Source organism: Dryobates pubescens, chromosome 17, assembly GCF_014839835.1.
Source record: "Dryobates pubescens isolate bDryPub1 chromosome 17, bDryPub1.pri, whole genome shotgun sequence".
NCBI classification, from domain to species: domain Eukaryota; kingdom Metazoa; phylum Chordata; class Aves; order Piciformes; family Picidae; genus Dryobates; species Dryobates pubescens.
In genome coordinates this window covers 24,051,763-24,068,032 of record NC_071628.1, presented here as the reverse complement: position 1 = coordinate 24,068,032, position 16,270 = coordinate 24,051,763, and the positions used below count along the sequence as shown (strand labels likewise).

The window sequence follows — 16,270 nt, the reverse complement described above, 5'->3', positions numbered from 1 at the left end:
CCTCGAGCGGCCAATGAGGGGGCGGCACACGCGCCGCGCGCGCGGCCGGAGGATGATCGCCGCATTAAAGGGGCCGCGTCCTGCCCTGCCGCTCTTAAAGGGGCCGCGTCCTGCCCTGCCGCTCTTAAAGGGGCCGCGCCTCGTCTCGCCTCTTTTAATGGGTCCGCACCGCTCACAAGTCCCATCCCTCCACACTCCCGCTCTAGGGCGCCGCAGGGCCCCAGGGGCTGGGGTCGAGGGCTCCTCTCTGCGGGATGCTGGGTGGTTTTGTGAGGTGTTGGAGGGTCCTGAGCCTGTAACCGACCCCCCTCAGGGGTTCGTCATGGCTGCTCCACACTGAGAGCACCGTGACACTGGAAACATGCCACGGACTCGGGGACCTGCTGAGCAGATCCTGGTGCTGTGTCATGGGGACACTGTAGGGACCCAAAATGGTCACCCTGTGTGGGGTACAGGGGGACCGTGTGCTGGGAGACACTGGGGGACCTGTGCTGGCGCATGGGGACACCGTGCCAGCCATGTGGGGGCCCAAAAGGCTCACTCTCTACTGGGGACCCTCAGCAGCTTGGGAACTGTGTACTGAGGACACTGGAGCCCCTATGGGGGCACTGGGACATCTATAGTGGGACCCAAAATGACTGCGCTGTGCAGGGACTCTATAGTAGGGGACACTGGAACACTGCAGGGACCACAGGCACCCTGTAGAGGGGACCTAGGAACCCTGTGCTGGGCTGTGGGCACACCATGCCACCCATATGGGGGCCCAAAATGGTCACCCCATACTGAGCACCCTGTGCTAAGACCATGGGTGCCCTGTACTGGCAACACTGGGGACCCAAAATGGTCACCGTCCTGGGGGCCCTGAGCTGCGACCTTGGGAACCATGTACTGAGGACACTGGAGCTCCTGTTGTGAGTCTTGGGGACTCTGGCCCAGACATATTGGGACCCGAAATAGCCACCTTGTGCTGGGACTGTAAGGACCCTGTCTGTGGGGACACCTGTGACACTGGGGACCTAGGGACCCTGTGCTAGGCTGTGGGGACACCATACCAGATATATGGGGACCCAAAATTGTCACCCTGCACTGTTACCCTGTGCTGGGACCATGGCCACCCTGTACTGGGGACACTGGGGGACCCTGGGATGAGCCATGAGGCCACAGAGAGTCTGGGCCAGCCACATGGGGACCCACAATGGCCACCCTGTGCTGGGTGCAGGGGGACACTGGGAACCCTGTGCTGAACCTTGGGGATGCAGGGCCGGACATGTGGGGACCCAAAATGGTCACACCTGTGCTGGGACCATGGGGACTGTTTACAGGGGGTGCTGGGAACCACGTACTGGGGACACAAGAGGACCCTGTAGTGGGCTGTGGGAACGCCGTGAGGGGACACAGCACAGCCCCCCCTGGGGGGGGCTTTGTGCTGGGCACTAAGTTGGGGTGATGAGGACCGCAGGGAACCAGGGATGCTGGCAGCACTGGGGACACCGGTGGGTGCCCATCACGGGCATCTCGATGCCGGGGGGATCCGGGGGGGGGCCGGGGGGGGTGTCCCCGTCGGGTGACGTCATCGGCGGCGTTGCCGGGTGACGGCGGTGGCGCCGGGCCCGCGCCGAGGCCCTGACGTCAGGGCCCGATGGCCGCCCGCCCGCCCGCCGGCATGGAGCCGCCGACAGGCCCGCCCCGCCGCCGCTGAGATGGTGAGGGGGGTCCCGCCGCCCGGGGGCCACGGGGAACGCACTGGGACGCCCCCCAGGCCCGGCCCGGCGCAACCGGCAGGTCCCAGGGCCGCCGAGGCGCGGGGGGAGGAGCGGCAGGACGCGGCCTGATCGGGATGGGCGAATTGGAGGGGGGGGGGGGGCGGGAGCGGGGCGGCAAGCCCTGCGTCCCCGGCTGGCCCCGGCTGGCCCCTGCTTGTCCCCGGCTGGCCCCGGCTGGTCCCCGGCACGGGAGGGGGCCGGCCCTAGCGCGGGAGGACAACCCATCGCCATCGGCCGGGGCCGTCTTGGCGGCACTGTGCGCGGCCCCATCTTGCTGTCCCCAACCTGCCGTCCCTTATCTTACTGTCCCCAGCCTGCTGTCTACATCTTGCTGTCCCCATCCCGCTGTCCCCATCTTACTGTCCCAAAATTGCTTTCTCCAACCTGCTGTCCTCACCTTATGGTCCCCATCTCACTGTCCCTAACCTGCTGTCTGCATCTTGCTGTCTACATCTTGCCGTCCCCAACCTGCTGTCCACATCTTACTGTCTACATCTTGCCGTCCCCAACCTGCTGTCCACATCTTACTGTCCCCAACCTGCTGTCTGCATCTCGCTGTCCCCATCCCGCTGTCCCCATCTTTGTCCCAATCTTGCTTTCCCCATCCTGCTGTCCCCATCTTACGGTCCCCATCTCACTGTCACCAACCTGCTGTCTGCATCTTACTGACCCCATCTTACTGTCCCCAACCTGCTGTCTGCATCTTGCTGTCCCCAACCTGATGTCCTTATCCTACTGTCCCCATCTTGCTGATCCCAACCTGCTGTCCCTAACTTGCTGCTCCATCCTGCTGCCCTCCTAAACCACTCCCATCCCACTGCCCCCCAAATTGCTCCTCACATCCTGCTGCCTCCCATCCCTTTGTCCCCAACCCACTTGCCCCCGTCCTGCTCCCCTCCCAACTGCTTCCCCAATCCCACTTCCCAACCTCCCCATCCTAATACCTCCATCCTGCTCCCCTCCTAAAACACTTCTTCCATCCTGCTCCCCCATTTCACTGCCCCTCAGACTGCTCCCCCCAAACCATTCCCCCATCCTGCTCCCCCATTTCACTGCCCCTCAAACTGCTCCCCCCAAACCATTCCCCCATCCTGCTCCCCCATTTCACTGCCCCTCAAACTGCTCCCCCAAATCATTCCCCATCCTGCTCCCCCATTTCACTGCCCCTCAAACTGCTCCCCCCAAACCATTCCCCCATCCTGCTCCCCCATTTCACTGCCCCTCAAACTGCTCCCCCCAAACCATTCCCCCATCCTGCTCCCCCATTTCACTGCCCTCAAACTGCTCCCCCCAAACCATTCCCCCATCCTGCTCCCCCATTTCACTGCCCCTCAAACTGCTCCCCCCAAATCATTCCCCATCCTGCTCCCCCATTTCACTGCCCCTCAAACTGCTCCCCCCAAACCATTCCCCACAGCTCATCCCCACAACCTGCTCCCCCATTTCACTGCCCCTCAAACTGCTCCCCCCAAATCATTCCCCATCCTGCTCCCCCATTTCACTGCCCCTCAAACTGCTCCCCCCAAACCATTCCCCACAGCTCATCCCCACAACCTGCTCCCCCATTTCACTGCTTCCCAACTTGGTCCTCCCAACTCTCCCAGAACCTGCTCCCACCCATCCCGTCCCTCCCTAATCTGCTCCCCCCAAATCAGTGCCCTCAAACCCAGCCCCCCAACTTTCCCATAACCTGCTGCCCCCCAGCCCTCTCCTTCCATCCCTGCTGCCCCTCAACTTCTCTGCCTTCTCTAATCTGCCGCCCCCCACCTCCCTGTCCCCCAGGACCTCAAGGGTCAGTACTGGACGGACGATGACTCCGACGGGGACAACGAGTCTGAGGAGTTCCTCTATGGCGTCCAGGTAAGCGCTGGCTGCCCTGGGTGCTGGGCGCCGTGGGTGCCACGGGGCAGGGCTCGGGGTGTCCCAGGCCCGGGCACGGGGCCGTGGGTGTGACGGTGCCCTGGGATGCTGTGCCACAGGGGACCTGTGCCGCCGACCTGTACCGTCACCCGCAGCTGGACGCCGACATCGAGGCCGTGAAGGAGATCTACAGCGAGAATGCTGTGGCCGTCAGGTGGGTGCCCACTGCCCAGCCCTGCGCCCGCCCAGCCCTGTGCCCGCCCAGCCCTGTGCCCGCCCAGCCTGCCCGTGGGCACCCAGCCCTGCGCCCGTCCAGCCTGCCCGTGGGCACCCAGCCCTGCGCCCGCCCAGCCCTGCGCCCGCCCAGCCTGCCCGTGGGCACCCAGCCCTGCGCCTGTCCAGCCTGCCCGTGGGCACCCAGCCCTGCGCCCGCCCAGCCCTGCGCCCGCCCAGCCTGCCCGTGGGCACCCAGCCCTGTGCCCGCCCAGCCCTGCGCCCGCCCAGCCCTGCGCCCGTCCAGCCTGCCCGTGGGCACCCAGCCCTGCGCCCGCCCAGCCCTGCGCCCGCCCAGCCTGCCCGTGGGCACCCAGCCCTGTGCCCGCCCAGCCCTGCGCCCGCCCAGCCCTGCGCCTGCCCAGCCCTGCGCCCGCCCGGCCCTGCGCCCGCCCGGCCCTGCGCCCGCCCAGCCCTGTGCCCGCCCAGCCCTGTGCCCACCCGGCCCTGCGCCCGCCCAGTCCTGCGCCCCGCCCAGCCCTGCGCCCGCCCAGCCCTGTGCCCGCCCAGCCCTGTGCCCACCCGGCCCTGCGCCCGCCCAGCCCTGCGCCCGCCCAGCCCTGTGCCCGCCCAGCCCTGTGCCCACCCGGCCCTGTGCCCGCCCAGCCCTGCGCCTGCCCAGCCCTGCGCCCGCCCGGCCCTGCGCCCGCCCAGCCCTGCACCCGCCCGGCCCTGCGCCCGCCCAGCCTGCCCATGGGCACCCAGCCCTGCGCCTGCCCAGCCCTGCGCCCGCCCGGCCCTGCGCCCGCCCAGCCCTGCGCCCGCCCAGCCTTGCGCCCGCCCGGCCCTGCGCCCGCCCAGCCCTGCGCCCGCCCAGCCCTGCGCCCGCCCGGCCCTGCGCCCGCCCAGCCCTGTGCCCGCCCAGCCCTACGCCCGCCCGGCCTGCCCGTGGGCACCCAGCCCTGCGCCCGCCCAGCCCTGCACCCGCCCGGCCCTGCGCCCGCCCAGCCTGCCCATGGGCACCCAGCCCTGCGCCTGCCCAGCCCTGCACCCGCCCGGCCCTGCGCCCGCCCAGCCTGCCCATGGGCACCCAGCCCTGCGCCTGCCCAGCCCTGCGCCCGCCCAGCCCTGCGCCCGCCCGGCCTGCCCATGGGCACCCAGCCCTGCGCCCGCCCAGCCCTGCGCCCGCCCGGCCTGCCCGTGGGCACCCAGCCCTGCGCCCGCCCAGCCCTGCGCCCGCCCAGCCTGCCCGTGGGCACCCAGCCCTGCGCCCGCCCAGCCCTGCGCCTGCCCGGCCTGCCCGTGGGCACCCAGCCCTGCGCCCGCCCGGCCCTGCGCCCGCCCGGCCTGCCCGTGGGCACCCAGCCCTGCGCCTGCCCAGCCCTGCGCCCGCCCGGCCCTGCGCCCGCCCAGCCCTGCACCCGCCCGGCCCTGCGCCCCGCCCAGCCCTGTGCCCGCCCGGCCTGCCCGTGGGCACCCAGCCCTGCGCCTGCCCAGTCCTGCGCCCGCCCAGCCCTGCGCCCGCCCAGCCCTGTGCCCGCCCAGCCCTGTGCCCGCCCAGCCCTGCGCCTGCCCGGCCCTGCGCCCGCCCAGCCCTGCGCCTGCCCAGCCCTGCGCCCGCCCGGCCCTGCGCCCGCCCAGCCCTGTGCCCGCCCGGCCTGCCCGTGGGCACCCAGCCCTGCGCCCGCCCGGCCCTGCGCCCGCCCAGCCCTGTGCCCGCCCAGCCCTGTGCCCGCCCAGCCCTGTGCCCGCCCGGCCTGCCCGTGGGCACCCAGCCCTGCACCCGCCCGGCCCTGCGCCCGCCCAGCCTACCCATGGGCACCCAGCCCTGTGCCCGCCCAGCCCTGCGCCCGCCCGGCCCTGCGCCCGCCCAGCCTGCCCATGGGCACCCAGCCCTGCGCCCGCCCAGCCCTGCGCCCGCCCGGCCCTGCGCCCGCCCAGCCTGCCCATGGGCACCCAGCCCTGTGCCCGCCCAGCCCTGCGCCCGCCCGGCCCTGCGCCCGCCCAGCCTGCCCATGGGCACCCAGCCCTGCGCCTGCCCAGCCCTGCGCCCGCCCGGCCCTGCGCCCGCCCAGCCTGCCCATGGGCACCCAGCCCTGCACCCGCAGGGGGCGCCCAGCCGCAGCGTTCCCGAGGCGCCTGGCTGTGCCGTTCCTCAGGCATTCCCGGAGCATGGCATCGCTGTGGCACCCAGCTGTGCCCTCCCCTGGTAACTGGCACTGCCATCTCTTGGGCACTAAGCTGTGCCATCCTTGGAGCAGCCAGGTGTGCCATGCCTGGGCACCTGAATGTGCTGTCTCTGGGGCACCTGGATATAGCATTCCCAGATCACTCAGCTGTGCCATCCTTGAGCACCTGGCTGGTGCCATCCCTGAGGACCCAGCAGTGCCGTATGCAGGGCACCCAGCTATGACATCGCTGGCCACTCGGCATCCCCGGGCACTCAGCTGTGCCATCCATGGAGCACCTGGTGATGGCATCACCAGACACCCATCTGTGGCATCCCTGAGCACATGGCTGTGGCATGGCCAGGCACCCAGAAGTGCCATCCATGGGGCATATGGCTGTGCTGCCCCTGGGGCACCTGAAATGGCATCTTCAGGAATTCGGTCATGCCATCTTGGGACACCTGGCCATGCCATCCCCAGGACCCAGCTGTACCATCCTTGGGGCAATCAGCTCTGCCATTCCCAGGCACCTGCTGTGGCATCTCTGGGCACCCAGCTGTGCCATTCCCAGACTCCCCCTCCACAACCTCAGGCATTCTCCTTGCGCCATCCTGCTCCCACGGGTGCCTGTAGTCAATACCCAGGGAGCCACACGTGCCTGTCACCACCCTCACAAGCCTGCTGAGCACCAGACAGAGGTACCAGCACCCTGCCAGCCTCACCCCATGCCCCCCTGTCCTGGCACCCCGTGTCTTCACAGGGAGTATGGCACCATCGACGACGTGGACATCGACCTCCACGTGAACATCAGCTTCCTTGATGTGAGTCCCTGGGGTGCCACCCCAGCAGCCTGGGCACACGGGGAGGGTGGTGGTGCCCAGGTTTCCCTGCCTGGCTGGGGGTCCCTGTGGCCGTGCCAAGGGGTGGCTGTCCCTCGGCAGGAGGAGGTGGCGACGGCATGGAAGGTGCTGCGGACGGAGCCCATCGTCCTCCGCCTGCGCTTCTCCCTCTCCCAGTACCTCGATGGCCCCGGTGAGTGGGGAGGGTGGGCGGCACAGGGCGGCCCCTGGGGCCCTGGGGGTGGGGCGTGGGGGTGGCACCGCTGGCTCCTCCTCCTCTCTCGCCCCCTGCAGAACCGTCCATCGAGGTTTTCCAGCCGTCCAACAAGGAGGGCTTCGGGCTGGGCCTGCAGCTGAAGAAGTAAGAGCTGAAACGTGGGATGGGCACCCAAAGGTGGTGGCAGGGGTGGGCCACAGGGTCACCGTTTTGCCCCAACCCTGGCCAGGTGCCAGCATGTCCCCACACCACCGCCACCTGCCACATGGCCCTGTGGTCAGCTCAGCACCAGCTTTGGCTGGGAAGAAGGAGGAGCTGGGTGGCATAGACGGTGGGCACACACCGTGGGTGCCGGCACCCCTGCTCAGGCATCCGTGCCACCTCCCTGCCAGGATCCTGGGCATGTTCACATCCCAGCAATGGAAGCACCTCAGCAATGATTTCCTGAAGACCCAGCAGGAGAAGCGGCACAGCTGGTTCAAGACGAGTGGCACCATCAAGAAGTTCCGTGCTGGCCTCAGCATCTTCTCCCCCATCCCCAAGTAAGACCCCAGCGGTGCCCCTGAAGGACCAAACCCTCTGGCCCCTCACTCTGGGTGGCTGGAGGCCTGGTAGGGAGCCTCAGTTCCTCCCCCTGATCCCCATCCCCCTGCTCCCCACCATGCTGGTGCCCATGCTGCTGTCCTCAGCCCCTGCTCCCCACCCCCCTGCTCCCCACCCTGCTGGTGCCCCTGTGGATGCTACTGCTCCCTGCCAGAGCCTGAGGAGGAGGTGGTGGTTGCTCCCCAGAGCAGCCAGAGGGTGAATATGGCTCTGGGTGGCAGAGGAGCTCATTGCTGTTCATAAATATGTAAAGGCTGAATGCCCAGAGGCTGGAGCCAGGCTCTGCTGGGTGCTGCCCAATGCCAGCACAAGGGGCAGTGCTGGAAGCTGAGGCAGAGGAAGTCCCATGGAAAGATGAGGAAGAATTATTTCCCTGTGAGGGTAACAGAGCCCTGGCACAGGCTGCCCAGGGGGGCTGTGGAGTCTCCCTCTCTGGAGCTATTCCAACCCCCCCTGGCTGTGTTCCTGTGTGACCTGCCCTGGGTGCTCCTGCCCTGGCAGGGGGGGTCGGACTGGCTGATCTCCCCAGGTCCCTTCCAGCCCCTGGCATTGTGGTTCTGTGGCTGTGTTTGGTGGCAGAGCTGGGAGCTGAGGGGGGCTGTGTGCCCGCAGGTCTCCCAGCTTCCCTGTCATGCAGGACTCGGTGCTGAAGGGCAAGCTGGGCGTGCCCGAGGCCCGTGCCAACCGCCTGATGAACCGCTCCGTCTCCTGCACCGTCAAGAACCCCAAGGTGGAGGTGTTTGGCTACCCCCCGGCCAGCACCCAGGCAGGTGTTGCCCCCTTCAACATCCTGGTGGGTGCCTCCCCGCCGCGGGGTTTGCTTTCCTCTCTTTTCCCTTCCCGGGGGCTCCGCCGGCCGCGGGTCACCTGTCTGTGGGGTGGGCACAGCCCCTGGCACTGGGGGAAGGGGAGGTTGGGGCAGCCCCTGGGGGGCATCTCCCCTGTGCCTTCACCCAGCACCCTTGGGTGCTCAGGGGCGAGCTGGGGCGCCGGCCGCGGGGTCCTGCGGGGTTTCATCCCCCAGCTCGGTGCCAGCTCCGCGCCGCGGCGGCGGCCCCGGGAGGGCCTTGGGGTGTGGGGGTCCTGCCGTGCCAGGGGGCGCCGGGGGCTGCCGGTGCCACGCAGAGGTCGGGGTGCGGGGCGGAAAGGAGGTAACGCAGCTGGCTCCCTCCGGCTCCGGCGCAGGTCGGTGGCCACTGCAAGAACATCCCCACGCTGGAGTACGGCTTCCTGGTGCAGGTGGGCATCCTGCCCTGCCCTCCCTGCTGCCCTCCTGCCGTCTGCCCCATCCTGCTCATCCCCATCCCACGGCCTGGAGCATCCTCCCTGCTGCCCTGTGTGCTGCTGCCCTCCTGCCCTCTGCCCCATCCTGCTCATCCCCATCCCACGGCCTGGAGCATCCTCCCTGCTGCCCTGTGTCCTGCTCAGCTCCTGCCCTCTGCCCCATCCTGCTCATCCCCATCCCACAGCCTGGAGCATCCTCCCTGCTGCCCTGTGTGCTGCTCAGCTCCTGCCCTCTGCTCCCATCCTGCTCATCCCCATCCCACGGCCTGGAGCATCCTCCCTGCTGCCCTGTGTCCTGCTCAGCTCCTGCCCTCTGCCCCATCCTGCTCATCCCCATCCCACGGCCTGGAGCATCCTCCCTGCTGCCCTGTGTGCTGCTGCCCTCCTGCCCACTGCCCCATCCTGCTCATCCCCATCCCACGGCCTGGAGCATCCTCCCTGCTGCCCTGTGTCCTGCTGCCCTCCTGCCCTCTGCCCCATCCTGCTCATCCCCATCCCATGGCCTGGAGCATCCTCCCTGCTGCCCTGTGTCCTGCTCAGCTCCTGCCCTCTGCTCCCATCCTGCTCATCCCCATCCCACGGCCTGGAGCATCCTCCCTGCTGCCCTGTGTCCTGCTCAGCTCCTGCCCTCTGCCCCATCCTGCTCATCCCCATCCCACGGCCTGGAGCATCCTCCCTGCTGCCCTGTGTCCTGCTCAGCTCCTGCCCTCTGCCCCATCCTGCTCATCCCCATCCCACGGCCTGGAGCATCCTCCCTGCTGCCCTGTGTCCTGCTCAGCTCCTGCCCTCTGCCCCATCCTGCTCATCCCCATCCCACGGCCTGGAGCATCCTCCCTGCTGCCCTGTGTCCTGCTCAGCTCCTGCCCACTGCCCCATCCTGCTCATCCCCATCCCACGGCCTGGAGCATCCTCCCTGCTGCCCTGTGTCCTGCTCAGCTCTGTTCCACTTCTCAGAGCATCCTTCCCACTGCCCCACATTCCAGTTATCTCCACCCCACTGCTTAGAACATGCTTCCCTCTGCCCCACATGCCCATGATCCCCACCCTCCTCCCCCTGGTGCCCCTACCCCTTGGTGCCCCTGCCTTCAGTGCCCCTACCCCACAATACCACTTGCCCCACAGTGCTCCCTACCCCACAGTACCATCTGCCCCACGGTGTCCCTTGCCCCACAGTGCCCCCTGCCCCTCGGTGCCCCTGCCCCACAGTGGCTCTACCCCACAGTGGCCCCTACCCCACAGTACCACCTGCCCCACAGTACCCCCTGCCCCTTGGTGCCATTCCCCCATGCTGCCAGTGCCCAGTAGGGGCCCTGCCCCTCAGTGCCCCTACCCCTCGGTGCCCCTATCCCATGGTACCGCCTGCCCTACGGTGCCTCTGCCCCTCGGTAACCCCGCTCCTCGGTAACCCCGCTCCTCGGTGCCGCTGCCCCCGGGTGGCGCTGCCGCTGGGTGGCGCTGCGCCTCGGCGCGGGTGCGCGGCGGTGCCCCGCAGATGATGAAGTACGCGGAGCAGCGGCTGCCGACGCTCAACGAGTACTGCGTGGTGTGCGACGAGCAGCACGTCTTCCAGAACGGCTCCATGCTCAAGGTGTGCCAGCTGGGGCTGGGCTGCCAGCCCCCTGCCCGCCCCCTCCCTGCCCCTGCCCGTTCCCTGCCTTCATCCTGTGCCCCCGCAGCCGGCGGTCTGCACCCGGGAGCTCTGCGTCTTCTCCTTCTACACCCTGGGGGTCATGTCCGGCGCGGCCGAGGAGGTGGCTACGGGTGCTGAGGTGAGCCAGGAGGGGCTGGGGTGCTGTGGGGTGACCAGGCTGCCCCCTCAGGGGGTTGTCCCCTTGGGGTGCCCTCCCCTTCATAGAGTCACAGAGCTGTCAGGGCTGGAAGGGACCCCAAGGCCCAGCCAGCCCCAACCCCCTGCCATGGGCAGGGACACCTCACACCACAGCAGGTTGCTCACAGCCACCTCCAGCCTGGCTGCAAACACCTCCAGGCAGGAGGCTGCCACCACCTCCCTGGGCAGCCTGTGCCAGGCTCTCACCACCCTCCTGGGCAACAACTTCTTCCTCACAGCCAATCTCAGTCTCCCCACTTCTAGTGCTGCTCCATCCCCCCCAGTCCTATCCCTCCCTGACACCCTCCAAAGTCCCTCCCCAGCTTGCTTGGAGCCCCCTGCAGATCCTGGAAGGCCACCAGAAGGTCTCCTGGGAGCCTTCTCCAGCCTGCACAGCCCCAACTCCCTCAGGCTGTGCTCACAGCAGAGCAGCTCCAGCCCTCTGCTCCTCCTCCTGGCCCTGCTCTGGACACCTTCCAGCCCCTCCAGATCCTTCCTGGCACAGAGGCTCCAGAGCTGGCCCCAGAGCTGCAGCTGTGGTCTCAGCAGAGTGGAGCAGAGGGGCAGAATCCCCTCCCTGCCCTGCTGGCCACACTTCTCTTGCTGCAGCCCAGGCTCTGCTTGGCTCTCTGGGCTGCAAGTGCTCCCTGCTGGCTCCTGCTGAGCTTCTCAGCCACCCCTGCTCCATCCCCGCCAGGTGGTGGACCTGCTGGTGGCCATGTGCCGTGCTGCCCTCGAGTCCCCTCGCAAGAGCATCATCTTCGAGCCCTACCCCTCGGTGGTGGACCCCAACGACCCCAAGACGCTTGCCTTCAACCCCAAGGTGAGCAGGACAGGCGTCCCTCCCGGTTCTGGGGAGCAGTGGGAGCCCCCAGGACTCCTCTGAAGGCCACCCCTCCGCTGTGCCCCATGCAGAAGAAGAACTACGAGCGGCTGCAGAAGGCCCTGGACAGCGTCATGTCCATCCGGGAGATGACACAGGTGTGCTGCCACGGCCCCACACCCCTGCCCCATGCCACTGCCCTCTGGCCTGGGCTCATCCCCCTCCTCCCACCACCTGGTGAGTGCCAAGGGACCCACCTGCACCCCCTCTCACCTCTGCCAGGGGTCCTACCTGGAGATCAAGAAGCAGATGGACAAGCTGGACCCCCTGGCCCATCCCCTCCTGCAGTGGTAAGGCTGAAGATGCTGCAGCCCTGTCCTGCTGAACCTGTCCCTGTCCTGCTGCCCCCTGTCCCTGTCCTGCTGCCCCATGTCCCTCCCTGCTGCCCCCCGTCCCTCCCTGTTGCCCCCCATCCCTCCCTGTTGCCCATGTCCCTCCTTGCTGCACCCTGTCCCTCCCTGCTGCCTTCTGTCCCTCCTTGCTGCCCCATGTCCCTCCCTGCTGCCCCCCATCCCTCCCTGTTGCCCATGTCCCTCCTTGCTGCACCCTGTCCCTCCCTGCTGCCTTCTGTCCCTCCTTGCTGCCCCATGTCCCTCCCTGCTGCCCCCCATCCCTCCCTGTTGCCCATGTCCCTCTTTGCTGCACCCTGTCCCTCCCTGCTGCCTTCTGTCCCTCCCTGCTGCCACACATCCCCCAGGACAGTGAATGGGGTGGGGGACAGCTGGGCATCCACAGCACCACCCCCTTGGTCCCCTTCTCCTGTGGGTTCTTGGCCATCCACCCCCCTCAGGGTTGGTTGTGATGCAGCTCCTGGCTTGGCCCTGCTCCCAGGGCACCTTGGGATCACTCTATGTGACCCTTCCTCATCCTCTTCTTCTTCCTCCTCCTTCTCCCAAGGATAATCTCCAGCAACAGATCCCACATTGTCAAGCTGCCTCTCAGCAGGGTAAGTGGCCTGGCCAGGCTCCAAGTGGGAGGTGGGATATGGGATGTGCAATGGAGGGAATGGGATGCAGGATGTAGGATATGGGAGGTGGGATGCATGACCTGGGGAGTGGGATGCTGGACACAGAATACAAGGTGCTGGCTACAGGATGTGGGATTTAGGATATAGGATGTGGGACAGAGGGTATGGGATGTGGGAGGAAGGGAATGGGATTGGGATGTGGGGTGTTGGATATGGGATGTGGGATGTAAGATAGGGAAGGTGGGATATAGGATATGGGATGTGAGACACTGGGCATGGGATGAAGGGTATGGAAGGAGGGAGGTAGGGTATGAGGTGTGGGATGTGGAGCATGGGATGCAGGACATGGGGTGCAGGGAGGATGCAGGATGAGGGCTGCAAGAATATGGGGAGGGTGATGTAAGGGTCTGAGCTGTAGGGTGCAGCCATTGGGATGGGGTCTGCAAGGCAGAAGATGGGATCCAGGGTGGAGGATGGGGATCGTCCCACAGGCTCTCCTGGCAAGCTTGGGATGCCCAAAGCAGGGCTGGGGCAGGCTGGGCACGGGGCCAGGCTGCCGTGCATGATCTCTGTCTGCCTGTCTGCCTGTCTGTCCGTCCTCTCTCCCCACCTTTGCTGGTCCCTTTGCCCTGGTAGCAGCTGAAGTTCATGCACACCTCGCACCAGTTCCTCCTGCTCAGCAGCCCCCCCGCCAAGGAGGCTCGGTTCCGCACCGCCAAGAAGCTCTACGGCAGCACCTTCGCTTTCCAGTCAGTGCCCGGGGGCGGGGGCGGGCTGTTATGGGGGGGAGAGGAGGGGTGGCAGCGGGACCCCCCCCGGGGCGGGCACGGTGGGGCTGAGGTGGCCTTCTTGCAGTGGCTCTCACATTGAGAACTGGCACTCCATCCTCCGCAACGGGCTGGTCAACGCTTCCTACACCAAGCTGCAGGTAGGGCCGGCCCCCGCCCCGCCTCCACGGCCCTCCCCGGGGGCGGGCAGGCAGGCAGGGGGGGCGCGGCGAGGGGAGGGAGCGGGCGGGCAGCTGGCCGCAGAGGTTGGGCTGCCTCCGGCAACCGTGCCCGAGCTGGTCGGGGGGACCCCGCGGCGCTCACCCTGGTGTTTCCCCGCAAGCTGCATGGAGCAGCCTATGGCAAGGGCATCTATCTGAGCCCCATCTCCAGTATTTCCTTTGGATACTCAGGTAAGAGGCTGCCTGCGCTGCCCAGCCCTGCCCTGCGCTGCCCAGCCCTGCCCGGGCTCCCGTCCCTGCCCCCCGTGTGGGCCCGGGGGCGCTCGGAGCCGCGCAGCAGCGGGCGGCGGCCTGCGTCCCTGCCGCCCGCCCCGGCCCCCGCCGCTGGGGCTGCGCCGGGGGATTAACCCCCGCCACACCACCTGGGCTTTCAAAGCTGCTGTGCCCACCTCCGGAGGGGCTTCCCAGGGTCGGGGAGCGCTCGGGGTGGCTTTTGTCCCCGTCTTGTGGCATGCGTCCCTGTGTCGCCCCGGGGCTGCTCCGTGCCCGGGCGCTGACCGCCGCCCCCCGGCTTCTCCGCAGGGATGGGCAAAGGGCAGCACCGGATGCCTTCCAAGGATGAGCTGGTGCAGAGGTACAACCGGATGAACACCATCCCCCAGGTGAGGGAGGACGGGCAGGGGGCCGGCGGGTGGTCAGCGGGCAGGAGGGGGGTCGGGAGGGTGGGCAGGGGCCGTGCCGGGGCCGGGCCGGGTAACGGCGCCTGCCCTCCCCGCAGAGCCGCTCGATCCAGTCCCGCTTCCTGCAGAGCCGCAACCTCAACTGCATCGCGCTGTGCGAAGGTGCGGGGCCGGGGAACAGGCGGCTGCCCTCTCCCTGGCCCCAGGGCGGCTGGAGGAGGGAGGCTGGTCCCTGGCAGCCGGCAGGGACCTGCCCCCCGCTGTTGCCCGGCTGACAGCCCCTTCCCCCCCGCAGTCATCACCTCCAAGGACCTGCAGAAACACGGCAACATCTGGGTCTGCCCTGTCTCGGACCACGTCTGCACTCGCTTCTTCTTTGTGTCAGTGCCCAGCTGCACCCCTGGCACCCCCTGGCACCTCCTCCACGCCCCAGCATCCCTGGCGCACCCTGTATCCCCCAGCACCCCTGGCACACCCCAGCACCCAAGGCACACCCCCAGCACAACTCCTTACCCTCCCAGCACCCATGGCACACCCCTGGGACAACCTTTCACCCTCCCAAGACCCAAGGGACACCCCTGGGTCACCCTTCCACACCCCCAGCACCCATGGCACATCCCTGGCACACCCCAGCACCCAAGGGACACCCCCAGGACAATTCCTTGGCCTCCCAGCACCCGTGGGACTCCCCTGGGTCACCCCTGCACACCCCCAGCACCCGTGGGACACCCCCAGGACAACCCCCACCCCTTCTCCTCTCGCAGGTACGAGGATGGCCAAGTGGGAGACGCCAACATCAATACTCAGGACCCCAAGATCCAGAAGGAGATCATGCGCGTGATCGGCACTCAGGTGTACACCAACTGAGCGGCGGAGGGGAGCCCTGGCGCCCCCCGGCGGGCAGCGAGCGCACAGCCTGCGCCGGGCCGGGCCGGGCGGAGCCGATCGCAGCCCCCCCAGGGCAGGGCTCGGGCGGGTCGGGGCCAGCAGCTCCACCCTGTACATAGGCACCAAGCACCCAGCGAGCGGCCGGCGCCTCTAGCGCCCCCCTTGTCCCCCGGCCTGCCCCTTCCCCCTCTCCCCACCCCCTCCCCGGTGTCCCCCAGGCTGTGGCGGCGCTGGAGAAGGAGCTGCGGGGACTGCCGTGGCCGCCGCCGGCAGCGGAGATTTTAGCGACCGCCAGGAAGGAGCAAAAAATAAACAACAAACCCAAACAAACAAAACCAGAACACCGAGAAAGCAGCAAACAACAAACCAAAAGAAACCCAAAAATGACCGGAAAAATAAAATAAAGAAAAAAGGGAAAAGGAATTTGTGTCGGGGAGGGGTGGGGGGGGCATGGGGGGGGGAGGGGAGGGGAAGGGATGATGGGGAGGGGAGGAGGAAGAGGGGAGGGGATCATGAGGGGATGGAATGGGATCATGAGGAGGGGATGGGAGAGGAGAAGATGGGAGGTGATGGTGGAGAAGGGGACGGGATGGGATTGTGGGGAGGGGTCACAAGGAAGGGATGGTGGAGAAGGGATGAAGCTGCAGGGAAGGGACATGGGCTGTGGGAATGGGATGGAAGGGATGGGATCACAAGGAAAGGATGAGCCCACACCAGGGACATGGGACCCCAGAGGGGCCAGTGCCAGCACAGGGAACTTGCAGACCAAGGAGAGCTCGAGGGGGCTGGTGTTGATTTCAGCCCAAGCTAATCCCAGTGCCCACAGTGTCAGCTTTGGGGGCAGCACAGCCACATCCAAACCCACTGGAGAAGGGCTGTGGGAGTGTGGGAACTGCCAGGAGCTGAATGCAGAGGGTCCCCAAAGGTCTGAGGCTCTCCAGGTTGGTCACAGCAGCAGGCAGCCATGGGAGTGGAATTTCAGCCCCCAGGGAATGGCAGCTCCTGTGGCATCACCCGCTGGGGACACGGGGTGGGAGGGGGTGGGGGGAGGGCGCCCTTCAGGTACTGCTATTAGGTCTCCCTGGAGCCTCCTCTCCTCCAGGCTGAACACCCCCAGCTCCCACAGCA

The 16,270-nt window shown here is 67.7% G+C and overlaps 1 protein-coding gene across 3 annotated transcripts; it reads left to right on the top strand.

Moving 5' to 3' along the window:
- Window positions 1–1,599: 1,599 nt before the first annotated feature.
- Window positions 1,600–15,549, top strand: PARP6 (poly(ADP-ribose) polymerase family member 6). 3 transcript variants are annotated; one of them, XM_054169276.1, is made up of 22 exons: window positions 1,600–1,703; window positions 3,546–3,623; window positions 3,743–3,837; window positions 6,765–6,825; window positions 6,946–7,036; window positions 7,138–7,204; window positions 7,453–7,602; window positions 8,276–8,456; window positions 8,849–8,902; window positions 10,440–10,535; window positions 10,624–10,716; window positions 11,473–11,598; window positions 11,691–11,756; window positions 11,881–11,948; window positions 12,556–12,604; window positions 13,265–13,374; window positions 13,481–13,553; window positions 13,736–13,805; window positions 14,157–14,236; window positions 14,353–14,416; window positions 14,550–14,634; window positions 15,019–15,549. In XM_054169276.1, exons 1-22 carry the CDS (start codon window positions 1,701–1,703, stop codon window positions 15,119–15,121), a joined length of 1,863 nt encoding a protein of 620 aa, XP_054025251.1. In that variant the 5' UTR covers window positions 1,600–1,700; the 3' UTR covers window positions 15,122–15,549. The 3 variants fall into 3 exon arrangements, 2 of the variants coding, with proteins under 2 accessions (XP_054025251.1, XP_054025250.1); XM_054169275.1 differs by having other exon boundaries at window positions 13,262–13,374; XR_008462673.1 differs by lacking the exons at window positions 13,736–13,805; window positions 15,019–15,549 and having other exon boundaries at window positions 13,262–13,374; window positions 14,550–14,598.
- The last annotated feature ends 721 nt before the right edge of the window (window positions 15,550–16,270 follow it).